Source organism: Pollicipes pollicipes, unplaced genomic scaffold (genome assembly GCF_011947565.3).
Source record: "Pollicipes pollicipes isolate AB1234 unplaced genomic scaffold, Ppol_2.1 Scaffold_7261;HRSCAF=8764_pilon_pilon_pilon, whole genome shotgun sequence".
Taxonomy (NCBI): domain Eukaryota; kingdom Metazoa; phylum Arthropoda; class Thecostraca; order Pollicipedomorpha; family Pollicipedidae; genus Pollicipes; species Pollicipes pollicipes.
The window spans coordinates 55,586,796-55,604,273 of NW_023597054.1; the positions used below are offsets into that span (position 1 = coordinate 55,586,796).

The following is a 17,478-nucleotide window of genomic DNA, read 5'->3' on the forward strand; positions in this document are numbered from 1 at the left end:
AGCTGGTATGAAACAGCGTAGCATTCGAGTGGGCGGGGCTTGTGTTTGTCTACCAATAACACAGTAGTTGAAATGAAACGCGGTCTGTGTTAACTACGGCTCAAGGCGATTGTACGACGTTCCCTTCTGCCCACGGAACCTAGCCGTTTGGGCTTTACGGACGCATGGACTAACAATGTCGGGCGCCTAGTTGACACTATCCCCCGGTTAACTGCAACAGAAAACACGCCTTCGACAGCAGCCCGCATAGTTATTTATGCATCTGACGTAATAATCCTGCCTGCACGTGTTTATGCCACTTGCGCAGCGAGTGCCTTTTGTTGTTGCTCCATCACCGCGGCACGTGATAATAAACACTCAAAATGAGTTATTTCATATACAGACGTTTCAATGAGGGGTAAACACCTTTTAGCTGCCCACGCGAACATTGTGAGGCCATCCAGAACCACTCCGAAACCCGACAAGAAGCAATTAATCACATGCCGAACGATAATTTTGTTCAGTCTCTCTGGGTTTTTTTCTGAGCCTTGTTCTCGGTCACGTCTTCAGTATCCGTGTTACGAAGCTGCATTCTTTTGTTCCCTAGCATATGCTTCCCTTCACACGCGTCTAACAATACCATGGAAATGCTTCGATCCTGTTTGGGCGGACTGACACCAAACTGACGCGTCATACGACGATGAAGCATACCACACTTGGCGTGGCTTTCTATTAGCTCATCGTGTTCAGCTTTAAGATTTTCTAACAATGTTGCGTGGATGACCTGTGTGTTAGCCTCTGATAATTATATGTTCAGGGTCCTTAAACTGCCGCTCTTTACTCTTCTTCTTCCTACTACTGTTGGATCCAATAATGCAGACCCACAAAACGCATAAAACTGCTTGCAACGGTGGCGTCTGGAATATGTCCGGCGTATTGTTCAACTAATCATCTCAGTTAGTTTCCGTTTCGTTTGAGCTGCAAACTCCTTTGTCCGTGAACATCGAATCTTGGAATTTTCAATATGAACTGCCGACGATTGCTTTGCGCACACGAGTCACACACACATGGACGATCACGCGAAGTAAGCACATTGCATGATCACTTAAAAATCCGTCTGCAATGTCAGCTTTGCTCGTAGCCGTGTTCAGTTCTTTCAAGACTAGAGAGAAGTAATTTTGGGATACGCTTTTTGGACGAGATCGGTGATACGTAAACTTATGTTTAGCAGGGTGCTGTACGCTCAAAATGTCAATGAAGTCGTATTCTTGCGCATACTGCTCAGCCGGTGCTTTACACCTGTGGCCGTTAGCCACCCTTCCAGCGTTGCTAAGCCCATCCAATCTCAGGTTAAAACAGAAATTTAAGTCTCCTCCTATTATGGTCTAATCCGTATCGACATCATCACACGCCTCAAACAGTTTTTCAAAGACAGGGGTCATCAATGTTTGGACTATGAATTCCTGCTAACGCCGGTTTTGTTCTACTAAACGTAATACCTAACACAATGAACCTACCGCCGCTGTCACGTTGCTCATTCCAAGCATCGATACTGAGATCAGAGCGAAACCATTCGTGGCGCCACATGAAGCGGCCTTGCCATGAGCCCAAAGGTCACAGCCGCCACATTCGTTTTGCCATACATTTTCAAGCGCGCTTACAGAATGAGCATCATGCAGTAAAAACAAAAAAAGGTCAGGGTTTTTCCTACAAAGCCATGGCAAATTTTCCTTCGCATGGGAACAACTTCATCGCCGCCTCTCAAACCGTTCATATTTGGAGCTATCATGTCCACGTTGCCTCCCATATTGGGAAGTCAAAGCCAAACACAAACAAAGAGAGAGCCCGTGATAGAAACAGCACCGCAAAAGTGGCGCAGGTCGCTGACCAAAATGCAAAGCCAACGCTATCCACTCCCCAGCTTGTCAGTTCCAGCATCACAATGAACAGAATCAGATAACAACTCTCGTTTTCCCACGCTGCCTCGCGCTCATAACGAACATGATGTGGCAATTCAAACAATACAATAAGGAAAAAAACACGCCAACCCTGCCACCACAACCGCCGTTTCAACAACAAAGATGACCAACATTCAACTTGCTGAACTGATAAGAGTCTATTCTGTGAGGACGGTTCACTGACCTGAACCGCGCGCTCTTAACCCGGGGCAGGGGCGTGGAAGATCAACACAACAAGCATAAGTTCGAGTGAACAGCAGAACGTTGCAAACACTAACCAGTAACCAGACAGCGACTGTGGCATGACGCATTGGCTCATAACTGAAGGCCCTTCAGAGTCTCTGGGCCATCGACGCGTACATGTTGCCCCAATCTCTGCTCCTTGAAGTATATGTAGCCGTATCGGGAGAACACCGCACGCATCTTTTTCTTTGTTCGGTTCGAGCAGTGTACTGAAAATGTTCCCCTCGCCTTCGACATAGACTCGTGCATAAAAAGGGGATCATCTCCGCAGATGAAGCGAAGGCTCAGTCTATCCCCGCACAGCCCATCTCTGATGGGACCCGCGCCAGATGCGACGGACATCTACATAGTCCAATCCGTATGCAGGGTGCCGATAGTGTAGCGCTTAACGCGTCCGCGCTAACCGTCGCGCGTCTGGGAAACCAGAGGTACAGGGTTCGATTCCCCGCGGTGCCCGCTTTTTCTGCCAGGGTGAGAGGTAGGCGACGCCATATAGCCTCAGCAGCTGAGCGTGTCGTAAAGCCCCGATGACACGCACACACACAAATCGGTATCGGCATCATCACACGCTTCGAATAGTATGAACGCACTGCTGTTAAAATCGTGTAACCCCATATTCTCACCGTTCCGGTACACCCCACCAATGTCACTCGCCTGAAGCCCTAGGCCCGGAAGACCGAGTCAAGCAAGGAAATCGGAACAGTTTCGACGCTTCGACGTCTGCCTCCAGTGACGGCTGGCCCGACCGCTGACGCGACGCCGACGGCAGGTCGCCGACATGTCGATCGACCACCGAAGCAGCTGACTGGTCAACGCCACGCCCCGGCCTGTGTCTAGCTGCAGCTGTGTGGCTGGAGAGGTGGACCGTCCGCCCTGGGCGGAGACCCTGCCGCCGCCCCTGGGCCGTTGTCAGGTCGCGGGGCGCCCGAGGGCGGCTCGATGGTGTGCTGACCTTTCGACGGCCCGCGGAAAAAACAGGGTCGGCAATCGAGACAAAGCCTGAATAGCTCGGCAATCGAGACAAAGCCTCAATAGCGTCCGACTGCCTCTGTGCCAACTAATCACTGATGCTCGGACACCTTCAGCATACCGCTGAGATCTTCCAGGTTTTGGTCTTTTCTGTTTGCATGGTCTCCTAATTCGCTAACTCGCTCTTTTAGTGAGATAAGCTTTGACTTGTGGAGCCTGGGATTTCTTTGAGCTCATCTTTGAGCTTTGCAAATTCCGTTATTTGCCCTTCATTCAAGTCTTTGATTGCGCGAAGCGCATCGGGACTCTCACCAGATTGGTGACGTTTTTTACGAGGACTCTGGGCTCTATTTTGATCCGTTTGGCGGATTGTTTGCTATATGAGCACGGGGCTGCTGAGCGTTCTTACCTTTGTTCGACATCTTCTGGTCAATGATGCACAGCTGTAAATCACCCATATTCACTGAGAAAGTCCTACAATACTGACCGGCAAGCAGCACACTCCCTCACCTGACCCCCTCCTCCCTCACTAGCTCCGGAGGAGAACAGCGGAGCGCTGCCGGCAGTAACACAAGGCCCTGCCGCACTCGACCCCCTCCTCCCTCACTAGCTCCAACGGAAACCAGCGGAGCGCTGCCGGCAGCAACACAAAGCCTTGCCTCACTCGACCCCTCCTCCCTCACTAGTTCCGACGGAAACCAGCGGAGCGCTGCCGGCAGTAACACAAAGCTCCTGCCTCACCCGACCCCCTCCTCCCTCACTAGCTCCGGAGGAGAACAGCGGAGCGCTGCCGGCAGTAACACAAGGCCCTGCCGCACTCGACCTCTTCCTCCCTCACTAGCTCCGGCGGGGAACAGCGGAGCGCTGCCGACACGCAACCGACCGTGGCCAAGGTCAAGGTCAGACCGATCGGCGATCAAAAGTAAAAACCTTATGAGCTCAAAGTTCAGGGGCTGATGACTGTCGACTTGGAGTATACCAGAGGCACCGGTTTAACGACGTGTGAAGCATGGATAGGTTAAATTTTCAATACTTGACGCTTCAACCTGTGCTCACGATCGACAGTGAACAAGGTAACGTGAAACATTGCATACATAGATGAAGACACGTGAATCCAGAAAATAGTTCAAATCTGTGAAACTTTCATTAAAAGATGTAAAAATGGTAAAGCATTCGAGCTCCTACATCTTCACACCCGATACACTGTCCTACGCCGCAGGCCGCACGAAACGCGGGCAGCTAGTCCAGAAGATCATGGTGCCCCGCGCCGAGCGGTAGGTTAGAAAATCACTCCGATCCGTCACGACGAGGAAGAGCTTGTGGGGCCTGCCGTTTGTGGCAATTTTTTGGTCTGATCAGTGGGGTAGTTCCGACGATATACGATAAGACTCAAGATACCACAGCTTGGCATGGTGCCTTGCCAGGAGTGGTGTCCGGCATATACGCAATTGCAGTAGAATTCGTTCGAAATGAAATCAGGCTTTCTATGACCGTGATCCGACGCGAAAAGTCTCTGGCTGTTAACCTGCTAAATATTTAGGTCACGTTACTTCCCTGTACACTTTGAAGTGTTAAAAAATGCTGTCTAGGTTTGCCGTTCGTCTGACGGCGCCCAATCCCGCATTAGACGTCACCAGTGTCTGCTAAAGCCCGTCGGTCATATTAACTGACCAGTCCGTCCTTGTATGAGCGGACCAATCTTCCAAGACGGAACCCGCTCGCAGGTCGCACCCTGCTCTCTCCGGTGAGGAAGACACCTATCCCGTAACGCACGGTCCTTGTCGGGTCGTTCACGACGTGCCAACTGGATGCCACCCAGTATAACCACAGAGGCGCTGCCTCCCACCATCCGTCGACAGCGGGATAAACAAACCGAGCCTGTCCGCCCTTCCCAATGGTGCATCGCCGACCGGCCGCCACCCCCAGCCCCCTCACCGTCGACCGGCCACAACGCATAGTGGCTCGATCCACGCCACATTGCTGTCTGGAGCATCGCCACTGCCTGACGGTTCATCGTTGCAGGAAGGGGCTTGCATGGGATCATTCGACTCCGTGATCCTCGTGATTTATATTCGCAAACGACTCACATCGTGCTCGAATTACTACGAGAGCACTATCACGGGCAGGTGGGCAGACAGGGAGGTACAGTCGATATGTGGCTACCCCTCCCCTCTCCCTGGTCCCGAGGGGCCTGACCATCAAGACCGCGAGTTGATGGCCCGAGGAACTGGTCGGAGGACGGAGGGGGCCCCGCTGCCTGGGCGGGTGCCTCAAATATCCGTCTGAGGGTTTCATGCGCCGATCCAACTGCCCCGCTCAGAAGGCGTCCCGCGTCAGGAAGAGGAACGATGCATACGTATCCTTCTGAGGGCCTTTGGGTAAATCAGGGGGTCCCGGTGTCGTCAAAATGGCGGCCGGTAGGTACCTCGAGCTTGGACAGAAGGGTCTTTCAGCCCATGACAAGGAAAGGTAATGCGAGCCCCTTGGATTCTCCTCACGGGGGGCCCTGCCCGGAAAAAGCACGGTTTCCTCTTAGTGTTCAATAGAATGCATCGAATCGGGGTCCAAAACTTGCACGGACATGGTCAACGTATGTTGATCTGAGGACGTTCATCGCTGCTCAGAATACCCCAATGCGAAATATCTAAATAGTTTCATGAGCACCAGTAATCTTGAGAAGTAAGAAGTCCGATGCCCTGCGTCACAGCTTTTATCAAACCGAACGCCGTTGCACGTTGCAACAGCAGGCGACGGGCGCTCGAGAATGACCATGTGTCGTGAAATAATCTTTCCGAGAGCCTTAAACCGAATTCGTACTGTTCAAACAGACACGTGCGCACGTAGTATCTTCCGGGGGCACGTGTCCCCTCCCTACTGTTACAAAATGTATGGCACGTTTTAAAATGAACGCGACCAAATGTTGACAGTTTAAAATGTAAGGAGATCAAGTACAAACGGTGTTGCTTTCGATACGCCACAGATTACGCAGGCCTGCGGCGCGCAGAACTTGGATTTCAGTGCAAATTGTTTTGGTTCCACTGATCCCCTCTTTTGCAAAATCCTGCGTGCTTTGAAAGGTTATACTAGGGCGCATACTGCATAAGCACAATTTTTGGTCCATTTTCCTCTAAACGGACTGTCCATTACAGCATTGCTAATAATAGAGTTCCAACGATTACGCCAAGAATCCCTCGTGCCGAAAAGGCTAATCCATTGACATTAGTACTCTGAATTTCCAGCGGTGAAATCCCCCGGCACGGGATACTTTTCACACGTACACGTCGATTTCATAACCCGCTTAATAGAAAATCTTCGCTATTCGTAGCCGTCTTCACCCGTTCGTTGACTATTGCTTCATGTTAGCGCGGTACCGAAGTCGCGAGACCTGTGAAGACTGCGACGCCGGCGTCTCTGTTATTACTCCTAGAGTTGTGACTGCGCATGTCCAAAGCTAGTTTTACATCATTTCCATCTTCAATCGAAGGTAAGAAAGGAGCATTCTCCTTTTGCCTTTCATAGATTTGAGAGGCTCAAAATGTTTCCGAAACCCGAGGATCGAGGGTACCTCAGCCTTTCTTAATTTTAAGAAAGCACCAGTGGACTTGGTATAGAAACCATCTATTTTCAATCCCAACGTGCCCTCTTCCCCAAACATGTTGAGAAAGCTCCGCCTTTGGAACATCATCGCGCGTGAATCGTCCAAAGGCAATGGAATCTGGCACCGGACAGATTAAATAAAGTTTATTTCCACTCTTCGCAGTTGTTTGCGAAAATTTCATCTTTGGGAACGCCATTACACCAAAATCGCCGAAGTGACGGACAGTTGCCCATGCTGTCCAGGTGAGAAATCAACTAATTTCCCTGCCGCTCTCATCAAATCTCATCTTTGGAAACATTGTACATAATTGTACAATGCATAACTTAAAACATTGTACATTGTACATAGAATCTCCGAAAAGCAGAGCAGGCGCGCGCTGTCCAGATAAGAACAATTTTTAAGACCCCTTTTCAAGTTCCATGTCTGTGAAAACCATCATGCAATGATCGCCAAAAGGAAGAGTAGGCTGCCATGGGCCATATTTAACGTGCGTTATTAATATAGACTTCGAGGGAAGCGATCAAGTAAAGAACGTAGGATATAGTTGTCTAGAAAGCTTATCGAATAATTTTAATTGGTGGTCGTGCGCAGGAGCGGAATTAATGTCGAAGCCTAGTAACCTGGCACGGTTTCCTGTGAGTGGGCATCTATTTCATCGTACATGCATGATTCTGAACATGTGGCATAGGGTGTGGAAACTCTGAACATAGGATATGGCCAACGTGGTATCGGTCCCCCTAGTGTACAGAAAGGCTATACGGTAGTCACCTAAGATCGTGTTGATATCAATGCGTGTTCTTCACCGCCGTGAATATTTTAGGCCTCTGTGGCTTCTGTGAAAAGGCGATGTTTGACGGCGCAGTCGATATCCGACTCCAGACTGGCCGCTAGCCGACTCCAGACCGGTCGCTAGCCGGCTCCAGACCGGTCGCCAGCCGGCTCCAGACTGGTCGATATCCGGCTCCAGATCGGTCGCCAGCCGGCTCCAGATTGGCCGCTAGCCGACTCCAGACCGGTCAATAGCTGACTCCAGGCTGGCCACTAGCGGCTCCAGACCGGCCGCTAGCCGGCTCCAGACCGGTCGATATCCGGCTCCAGACGGGTCGCCAGCCGGATCCAGACTGGCCGCTGGCGGCTCCAGACTGGCCGTTAGCCGGCTCCAGGGGCACTGGCAGGAGCGTCCCTGGCCTGTCACCAGTCTAACAGCATGCCTGCTGATGGCCGCCATCAGCAGTTCTGCAGCGTCCCCCTGACTGGTGCGGGTTGCAGCTCTGCACGGTATCGCGCATGCCGCCCCTAGCTCTCGTCGGACGCGCATCCGTATCGGCCCGGCGACGCCTCCTCTGTCGGCGGAGATTCCGCACGCATGAAGCCACGAGTGACGACGCCGGCTTCCTCTGATGCGGGACCGAGTGGTGACGATGGGGCGCCTGACAACCGCTGCTCGGCGTGCCGCCCCCTGCAGGAGCCCGGGGAGACGGCACCAGGCCCACTGTCTGCCAACACATGGGCCTGTTTACGCCCCGCGTCATCGGCACGGCCGGGGACGTCAGCGGGCCCAATGGCGGCGCCGGCGGCTGCTGACGGGCCGGCACCAGAGCCCTCGGCGCCAGCCGAGAGTGGGCCTCTGTCCACCGCCCGCCGCCGGCTGGTGCTGCGCACCAGCTCGCGCGGCTGGACGAAACGCCCGCCAATTGCACACGCTGTTCAAAAGCATTGTCCGGAGAGGCAGGTCCAGACGAGGCGCCGTGGTGTCGGCGACATCATGCCGGTGACAGAACCAAACACACCGCCGCCGTCACTGGCCGACGGCCAGGATAGTGAAGGCTTTTCGCGGTCCAGATGGTCGCGTCCGGCTAGTGGAAATATAAACATAGCACAAGCAGCGACGAAAGTGCACGCAAAGTGGTGCCCCTTCCCCCCAACTATCCCCTCTAATGCACTCGGAAGGGAGGAAATGTCGCTTCTGATAGCATTACCCGCGAGTTACGACGCGCGCGGCATCATGGAACTTAATGTTTTCTTGCGCATTGTGAAAAATGCCCGGGTTAGTTGACTCGTTCTCTTCGTGTCGTTCTTGATCGAAACTGTGTGGTTTATCTGGTGTTAAAAGTGAATAGACGTATATGTGATGTTTTTCTCAGCTGTTGTTTTAATATTCTAGTTCGAAAACTCCTTTGGATACACTAACTTGTTTCCCACCGTATGGTTTCGCAACATTAGCGCAACAGTGTCTACACAGCGAGCAACGAGCTACATTACAATCTACGAACCAATGGTTACAGAGCATGCGAGCCAGAAGGCTCGCCATTCAGCTATAAGGTTGCAATAAAAGATCAACGAAGAGCATAGCTGAAAATCAATTCCACGATGTGCAACTAAGGCAGTCCATGTTTAACTCCATTTGGTGTTTCGCCACGTTCCATGACAAGGTCGGATCCTGCGGGGGATGCATTGCTGATTCCACAATCCTGACGGCTTGAGCAGAAACGAAACAAAACAATGCAAAAACGGGGCAGTGGACCAACACATGGCACAAAAATTCCCTGACACCCCAATAGGCTTGCGGCATCTCTTTAGGGTAAGCTGTCCGTTCGGGCCAATCGAGGCGAAACCACGCTTTTGTGGCTTTGCCATCGTCGGCAGAGCAAAGCTGACACAAGTCACAGCATGCCACTTCTTACTTCAATGTGGTGTCAGGTCATCATTTAAGGCTATTCCATGACATTTTATGCCTTTGATCTGGGATATGGGTGATGCCCACTGGGATCCTGACGTGCAGCGGTGGTGTTCATATCTCATGAAATGTCTTTCAACACTGCTTTGGCGATCACGAAAACATGGTTTCCCACGACCTGATCTTGAATGGGTTTTCTTACATCACCACTCACATGTTGCAGTCCCCCTGGTTGATGTTTTTCGAGCTAAAGGTTAAGTTGACGCAGCCTTCATGCTTTGACCTAGCGTAATGACGTCCTAAAACTGCTTCTAAAACTGAACTATTACGAGCACCGATGACTGGAAATGATGCTATTCCCTTGCACATTTTAAACTTCTAGGCAGAAAAGCCGGGCGTACACAGCGTCAAAGGAGCGCACGTTTCCCACCTCTTGGGATAGCTGTGTAAGGTATCAAAAGAACATAATCAAAAGTTATCACAATACACCACACAGGCAGGGACGGTGTTTCCGAACCTTAACAGTTAAATTTTCCCCTGGGGATGGATCCAATTATGATTCCTCACAAAAATCAACCACCAACACTGAATTCGCGTAAGTCATGGATATTCTCACCTCTTTTCTGAACAAAATCGTGGAAGCAGCTGGTGGGTTCAGAGCAGCGCTCTAAACAGGGCCTGTATTCTAACACCACATAACGTATGAGTGAAATGACCTCTCACTATAGCGCTGTTTCTGAACACCCCATGTTCGTGTGAACAAAAAAACCGTGTTTTTGGCTAATGTAGCAAATACTTTCGGCCCACCACATGTGCGCCATGACAGTACATGTGGCAATATTTCATCCTAGCTCTATCGCCTCATGTCCTCCTTTGTACAGGCGCCACCTGCTGACGCTGTCTTAATGGTTATCGTTCTTGACCCAGACGTGATTTGGCCACGTCGCAGACCGCCCGCCGTTAAGACTCTCGTGTTCCCTCTTTGTGAAAATTCTCCCTTAGTTGGCGACGCTCGGGCTCGCAGAAGCCTTCCAAAATGGCACGATGTTGGCTGGCAAACACCCGGTCCTTGAGGTGGCTACCGATACCGAAATTGACTGGAGTGGGGTTCTGTGAGCTGGAATACATGGTGTGGCCGTCTTGTGGCTGATGTGCTCCAAGAAGTAAGCTTGCAGCAATGACGTAGCCGGGGGAGGGGCACTGGGGCTATGTCCCCCTGAGTTTAGGGGTTTGCACTAGGTGCCTGACAGTTTTGAATGTAAGCGCTCTAAATTCGTGGGATTTCAATTTTCGTAGGAGTTCAGAAAAGCCTGCCCTTCACCGCTCCTCCCTCCGTCATAGCTACGTGCGCCCGTAGCAAGCGTAGCATTGCAGGCCCACTCGGCTGCAGCCAGCCGAGCGAGCCCTGGGCGGTGCGCGACGCTACACCGCCTTGCTGCTGCCATTCCGCACCACGACGGAGGCCACGTCTTAGACCGGGCTCTGTCCGGAGGACCTCCACGCGTCGTTCGTGCAGAGGTCGTGGTGGTTGATGGTGACGAGCTTGCCCTGTGCATCTTTGACGACGGCTACAGTCGTTCCCGTATCGGTCGGGTGAACGTCAACAAATCTCGCACAACAAAGGAGCCGGCGGTCGTGATCGTCCGTGAGGCGGGCTGCGACGCGACCCAGATGGTGGATGGCAGCAGCACCCATCTCAGGAGGTCCACCTCACCATCTCCCTGCAGATCAGACGTGCATCTGGAGTAACTTCGTTAAGAAGCTGCTGCGATACAGTTTCATGGCCGATGGTCGATGGTGCTGATGATTGTCCTATGCTAACTTACGCAAAGTTAAATGATGCTTGAAAATTAATAACGTGCTATTCAATCAAGAAGCTATACCAAAAAGTCTGAGCATACTGTATTCGGAAACAGCCTGCTGATCAAGCAATCAATGCACCCGACCGGCTGTTTTACTGAGCCACAAGCTTGTTTCCATAGCCGTCCATGAAAAGGTGCGTGATCTCATCAATTTTTCTGCAACGTTCTTCTTGAATTTCGCCAGGCTTAGAATTCTTAGTAAAACGGTGTGCGTGTAAACGAACGTTTAGAATTTAGAATGTTTCTTTTTAGAATTAGAATGTCCCTTCTTAGAATGTTTCTATGTTAGCTCGGTGTACATATGCCCCTTTTCATTGGGAAGTTGTGCTGTGAGTCGCGGCAATCACACGTCGGTCCGTTGTTTTAAATTCTTCTATACCTTTAAACAAAGCAGAGCATACCTCCACTAGACCTCGTCCGAACAAGGCAATAGTATTATGCCCTGTATTTTAAATGATTTTTATAGGTGATTCGTACTATGGACGCATACCTTCAACAAACGGTTCTTCCTACGTGGCAAGATAATTATACCCGACGCGCAAGGCGATTTTGCACAAATTGTTTTTGCCGTAAACGCCTGGGACATCTGATGCCAATCGTGTTGGTACAGCTACATCATCACCTGATGACGATCACCATGGTCAAACCTCTGGAACAGCTCTTCTGCAGACCAAGTGGCCTATCTGAGGCGTCCGTAAGATTTTTACCAGTTGTTTTACCGCACCAGGAACGCTCCGTCGCGACAAGGAGAAAGGTGGCAGTAATTCCGGTGGCAGTAAGGCCCTGAAATTGTCATCAGTTGACTACCAGCGCGTAATCTCCACCTCAGGAGTCCTGTTCACTACTTCAGGACTAGTGCTCGTCAACCAGATGGTTGCGGCCGGTGGGCCTGGACGTTGGCACTACCGCGTTGGCAGTTCAGGTCCGATCGGAAGCATCGGTGGCGGTACTCCGCTGATGCCGACCCGGAACTGATAGAAAGAGGAACACGTCCTCGAGCGTGGGGCGGCCTATTTAGCGCAAGCAGGCTGTCAGGAGACAAGGAGATATCAGGGCCGACAATCATTGGCTGGCAGGTTGATAAATCACCAGGGTGGACGGATCCTGGCCTCTATGCCGGCCGGTCCTCTGCGGCTGCGCTGCGCTACAGTCGGAGTTCAGTCGGAGTCAAGTTGGATTTCAGTCGGAGTTGAGTCGGAGTTGAGTCGGGGTTAAGTTGAAGTTGAGTTGGAGTTGAGTCGGAGTTGAGTCGGAGTTGAGTTGAAGTTGAGTTGGAGTTGAATCGAAGTTGGCATTGAGCCGGAGCAGTCGGAGCATACCGCTGACCTCCAGACAGGCACCGCGCATTTAGCACCCTCGTGACCGCTCCAGCAGCCACAACAGGGACCACACCCATCAGCCACATGCCTGTCTGAGCTCTTAGAGCTAGGAGTGGGCTGTTTGAAAATTGCTCTGGGCGAGACCTGCCGAGGAGCTCGGTTGACGTCCCGTGACTGGGCCCGCGTAACACAGGCTGGCAGTTGGCTCGCCCTGACATGCAGCTGTATGAACGTCTGCCACGAACACCGCTGTCCCAGCCGGTGGCGCGCGGCCGGCGGCGAACCTCAGCCGCCGGCCGACGCGGCACCAGACGCCCGACCACAACCGAGCCCCACTGATCCGGGTCACACCCGGGGGGAGCCAGCGGAACGGCCAGCCGCCACACCTACCTCTGACGCGCTGTGCTCTGGAGACGGCGGCGAGCGTCAGCAGCCAGGCCACGCTGGCAGATCTGCCGCAGAAAAGAACACATCAGGGACTTCAGAGCTGGCGGTTGTCACCAGTGTCGCGGACCGCAGGGAAGCCCGCTTTGCTAGCATCGGTCGCGCAGTGATGTCACGAAGAGTAAGTTGCTGGAAGTCGTCAAACACCAACCATCCAGTGGCCATTTACAATGATTATCAGTGTGCGGTTGACTGGAGCCATTGGGACGCGTTGAGTCATGCTCAATAAGTTCTTATGTTTTTTTTTTGCCTGCAGATTCTGCAAAGTTATTGCCGCTGATGATGCAGGTTGCTTAGGCCAAAGATAGGGCTGTATGGATGTATAATTATGCTAGAGAAGATGCATTCAATGGCATTCAAGTTGCAACTACTCGCGAACACATAGTTCAAAAACATTACGGCCCGCCACACCGCGTGAAAAGGAAATCGGTTGCCGACGACAAACCGATGCAAGTGGCGTAGTGCCATCCGAAAATGTTCCGTCATGCATCTTAAGCTATTGGGTTTTTGGCATCACCTTCGTAGTGGTTTTGGATATTTGTTTTCATGGGCCCACTCTAGCTTGGTTGTAACCTTAATTTCACGTCATGAAATGCTTATTGTTCTTTTATGTGACAAGCATTTGGTGCAAATTTGCAGATAGATCACTCACCAGTCCAACCTGGCATAGCACACCAGTAGGAACTCCACATAATTTGATGCAAAGCCATGTTCATGTGACATACATGTAGAAAGCAAAACTAAATCCAAACAGTGCAACAGTATTGTAAAAAAAAAACATTTTGGTCAGCTAAGCTCTTGCCTGTCTGTGGCTTTTCAGCTCGAAGACGATAGGCTCCAAGCCGTCTAATCATTCATTCAGTTATTGGTGACTTGAAAGTGTTTATCTTTCACAGCTTCTCGGCAAAAGTTTTCCTGTCAGCCCTTGCTGCATGATCATGCTATGTCTTAACGAAACAACGTCTACCTAGTTTACTTATTGCTGCGTGGTGCGTGCATGCTGCGCTTTGGTCAGTTCCTTCCAGTGGGTTTTTATGAATCAGTGCAGGATCTATGGTTGGAGCAGGAGAGTGCGGAGCCGGGCCTGCAGCTGCTGGAGGAGAGTGGTCCTTCCAGGGTCCACCGCTGCTGAGGAGCGTGCAGATCGATCTGATCAGCAGCTATTGGGCGAGGGAGGTGCGGTTTCCAGATTTCTTGCTAAAAAATGTACAGTGGCGGCAGAAGTTGTTCTGTTGCGTCCGATCGAAATTGAGGGCAGGATATTTTTGTTGATCTTCGTCCACACCTGTGATGATATTTAATGCTTGGGGCAGAGATATGTAGACGTGGCAGACATGGCAGAGATATGTAGCTTCGTTTCGGAGGGGCATCTAGGCATCTAACATCCGTATATGGCGAGTCCTCCACAGCAGCACATACTGCGTCTCATCAAGCACAAGTCCTCATTACTATGGCGTGCGCCATCGCAGAGCTGCTTCTCATGGCCTGCTCCAGGAAAGACTACCATTTCGCTCAGCCCCAAGGCTGGAGCTGAAGTTGCGAGCCGTGCTTGACAGCCCGCCGCTGGGGCCTCAGCGGTACCCGATCCAGAGGCTGCCAACGGAGAGCTCTTCTCGCGCACTGCGCCCGACGCGGCCGCCTTTGAACGCGCGGCTATAAACAGCGACTCAGGTCCTCACCACCGCGTTATTATCTGGCATAAACTTTACACAGGTACGGCGATGGCTGGTGGGGACGCCGGCCGCGCCTGCTGCATAAATAAACACTCAGTGACATTGTGGAAACGAATTATAAATGTTGGGTGTGCGCTCCCGCTTTCCCTCCCTCCGTCCACCGATCCCCCGTGGCTTCTCGGCCAGTGTGGGGGGAGGGGGGGGGGGGGGCGGGGTTCGGGTTTGCCGCATCACTTCAGGCCTTCAGGCGCCTTCGATTCCCACGACGGCCTTCCTTCCCAGCGCAGAAGCTACCGGCCATCACTAACCAGGTCGTCCAATAATCAGGTGATCTTCTTCTGTTTTCTGAACACAGAGGTGGCCGAATCCATCCACCGTTTCACTGCACAATGGCTGTCGTCTTTCGCTTCAGCTGATGGCACAAAGACCATCTGCTTTCCTACGCTTTCCTCGCCAAGGCGGTCGACCCTCAACATGGTTTTCCGGATCCTCGCACAGATATGTCGGCTCTCTACGGCTTCCTGGCACAGAAACCATTGGATCTCACTTATGGGTCTACGTCTCGGAACCCAGCAACTCTCCTTACGGCCTCTGGACACAGGGCTACCGACTCCACCGGTGGCATTCCGCCACAGGGCGGACTGATCCTCCGCGCGACCTCCCAGCACAGACGTGGGCTCCTGCCAGAGCCATCCAATACAGATGTGAGCCCCACCCGAACCTCCCAGCACAGACGCGGGCTCCTACCACGGCCTCCCAGCACAGACGTGGGGTCCTACCAGAGCCTCCAAGCATAGATGTGAGCTCTACCCGAGCCTCCCAGCATAGATGTGACCTCCACCCGAGCTTCCCAGCACAGACGTGAACTCCTACCAGAGCCTCCCAGCACAGGCGTGAGCTCCTACCAGGGCCTCTCAGCACAGACGCAGGCTACAGGCTACAGACGCCAGAGCTTCCCAGCACAGACGTGGGTTCCTACCAGAGCCTCCCAGCATAGCACCCCAATACCGCTCGAGGTGAACGGAACAAACACACTGTGCATGGGTTGGCACCTAAACAATTCCTTCTGGGTCAGAGCAACAGTGAGACGCACAAGCAAACTTATTATGTCGTCTCACAGGCCCAATACAGGCCGGTGTTTTGGTGAAAGTTTGTGAGTCATGACCCTCGAAAATGCATTTATCAATGCACATAAACGTAGGTTACCAGACACCGGATCATGCTTCCAACGGGCCGACGCCGTCATCGACACTTTTCCAAAGTTAGTAAGCTTAGCAGCATGAACTTTTAATTTAATTCTAATATACTCCTGTTTTAAAAAAAAAAATCCACCATATTGCATGCGATGCAACAAAACTACGATGAAGCGGTCTGGACGGATGGCGCCGCGTTCACTGATTATGCTCCTTTTAACAAAGTTGCATTCCCTTTGAACCCGGGCTTGGCCAGTCAGATCAAACCTTGGTAAAAGCGTCTAGCCAAAGTAGGCGATCAGACATCGCCCCCATCGCATCACAAAGCCCTGCTTTGTTTGCCTTATACCAAGTACATTACGTAATCGCTGATTCGATGCGGAAAAACGGGACAAATCGTGAGGTGCCGGTATGACAGCAGTTGAGGGAAATTGTAGCCCCTTTCAGCGCACCACCCACCGTGCAGACCTTTCGTAATGACGTTACAATAATGTGACCTGATCCGACCCAACATGAAACGTTTTCTGCCCTCCACCTGTGTCAAAACAGTGAAACCGAATTCAAGTCATGTCTGTTGACGCTCCCGCGGACGCTTCGAGAATCGCTGAGAAAAATGGAACGGCACGGCATTTGCCGCGACCCCAACGCAGGCGGTCGCGGCAAAGAGCTATCTCGCAAAAAGCGACTTTTGCAAATGATGCAGTTTCCTACTGTATCAACCAATGAGTTTTGCTTCATATGTCTTGATTATGCTGCAGTCATATTTCATATGACTTCTCCTATCAAGTGTTTTTCTAATGAATGCAATGCAGTTTAGTCAAATTGATCGGCATGTATGTTTGTTAGGTGCGCTAGTTAACCACGTCTAAGTAATGTGACTTCCAGCCAAACCTTTTTCAGGTTGATGAGTTTGGTTTTTCAGGGGCGTATATGCCACCTTTTGCTGTTTTTACACATAGATAGACCAGACGTCTCAGAATCCTTCTACGTAGCTAAGAATTTTAATTGGGGGTAGCCGTTCCTGCGGGTGAAACGACATTGGTCTCCCTGCTTACCGCCATGAAAATAACACTTTCCATTTGCTTTGCATTTCCTAACACGTGTACTATGCAATGCTCGCATTATGCCTACTGGGCAAAATGCCTGCGCAAAAAATAGTATGGGAGTTCAAAATGTTTTATGCAAGGAAAAACACATTGAAAGAAAGCGTCTTTATCACGCGAATGAAACGAAATATCATTCCAAGGCTTTGATTTTGCCCCATGACTTAAATATAGAAAAGCTTTCCACAGCTTTTTGGTTTTGTCAAACTTGGATGCTCAGGCTTGTTGCAAGGCTGTGTTTAAAAGCGGCTACATGTCGAAAGCATATCACGCGGTCTAATGACGCACATGTTCCAACTACCACCAATGCACTTCTCGCTTAATGGCTTACGCTACCCGCTGTGCCAATCACAAACATTAATTTCAACTGACTTCATTCATATCCATAAAAGGCGGAGCACATTTTTCTACCTTTATCTTTTATATTATATCTTAGCATCTATTGTCTAAAATATTCTGT

General features: G+C 51.4%; 1 protein-coding gene across 1 annotated transcript in view; it reads right to left on the reverse strand.

Annotated features, from left to right (window-relative positions):
* The window catches only part of LOC119113071 (fibroblast growth factor receptor-like 1), a 72,668-nt gene that overhangs the window by 38,168 nt on the left and 17,022 nt on the right, over window positions 1-17,478 (reverse strand). The window contains exon 2 of the mRNA XM_037237392.1: window positions 12,996-13,057. Coding sequence (XP_037093287.1) covers window positions 12,996-13,057 — 62 coding nt within the window. The remainder of the gene's footprint in view (window positions 1-12,995; window positions 13,058-17,478) is intronic.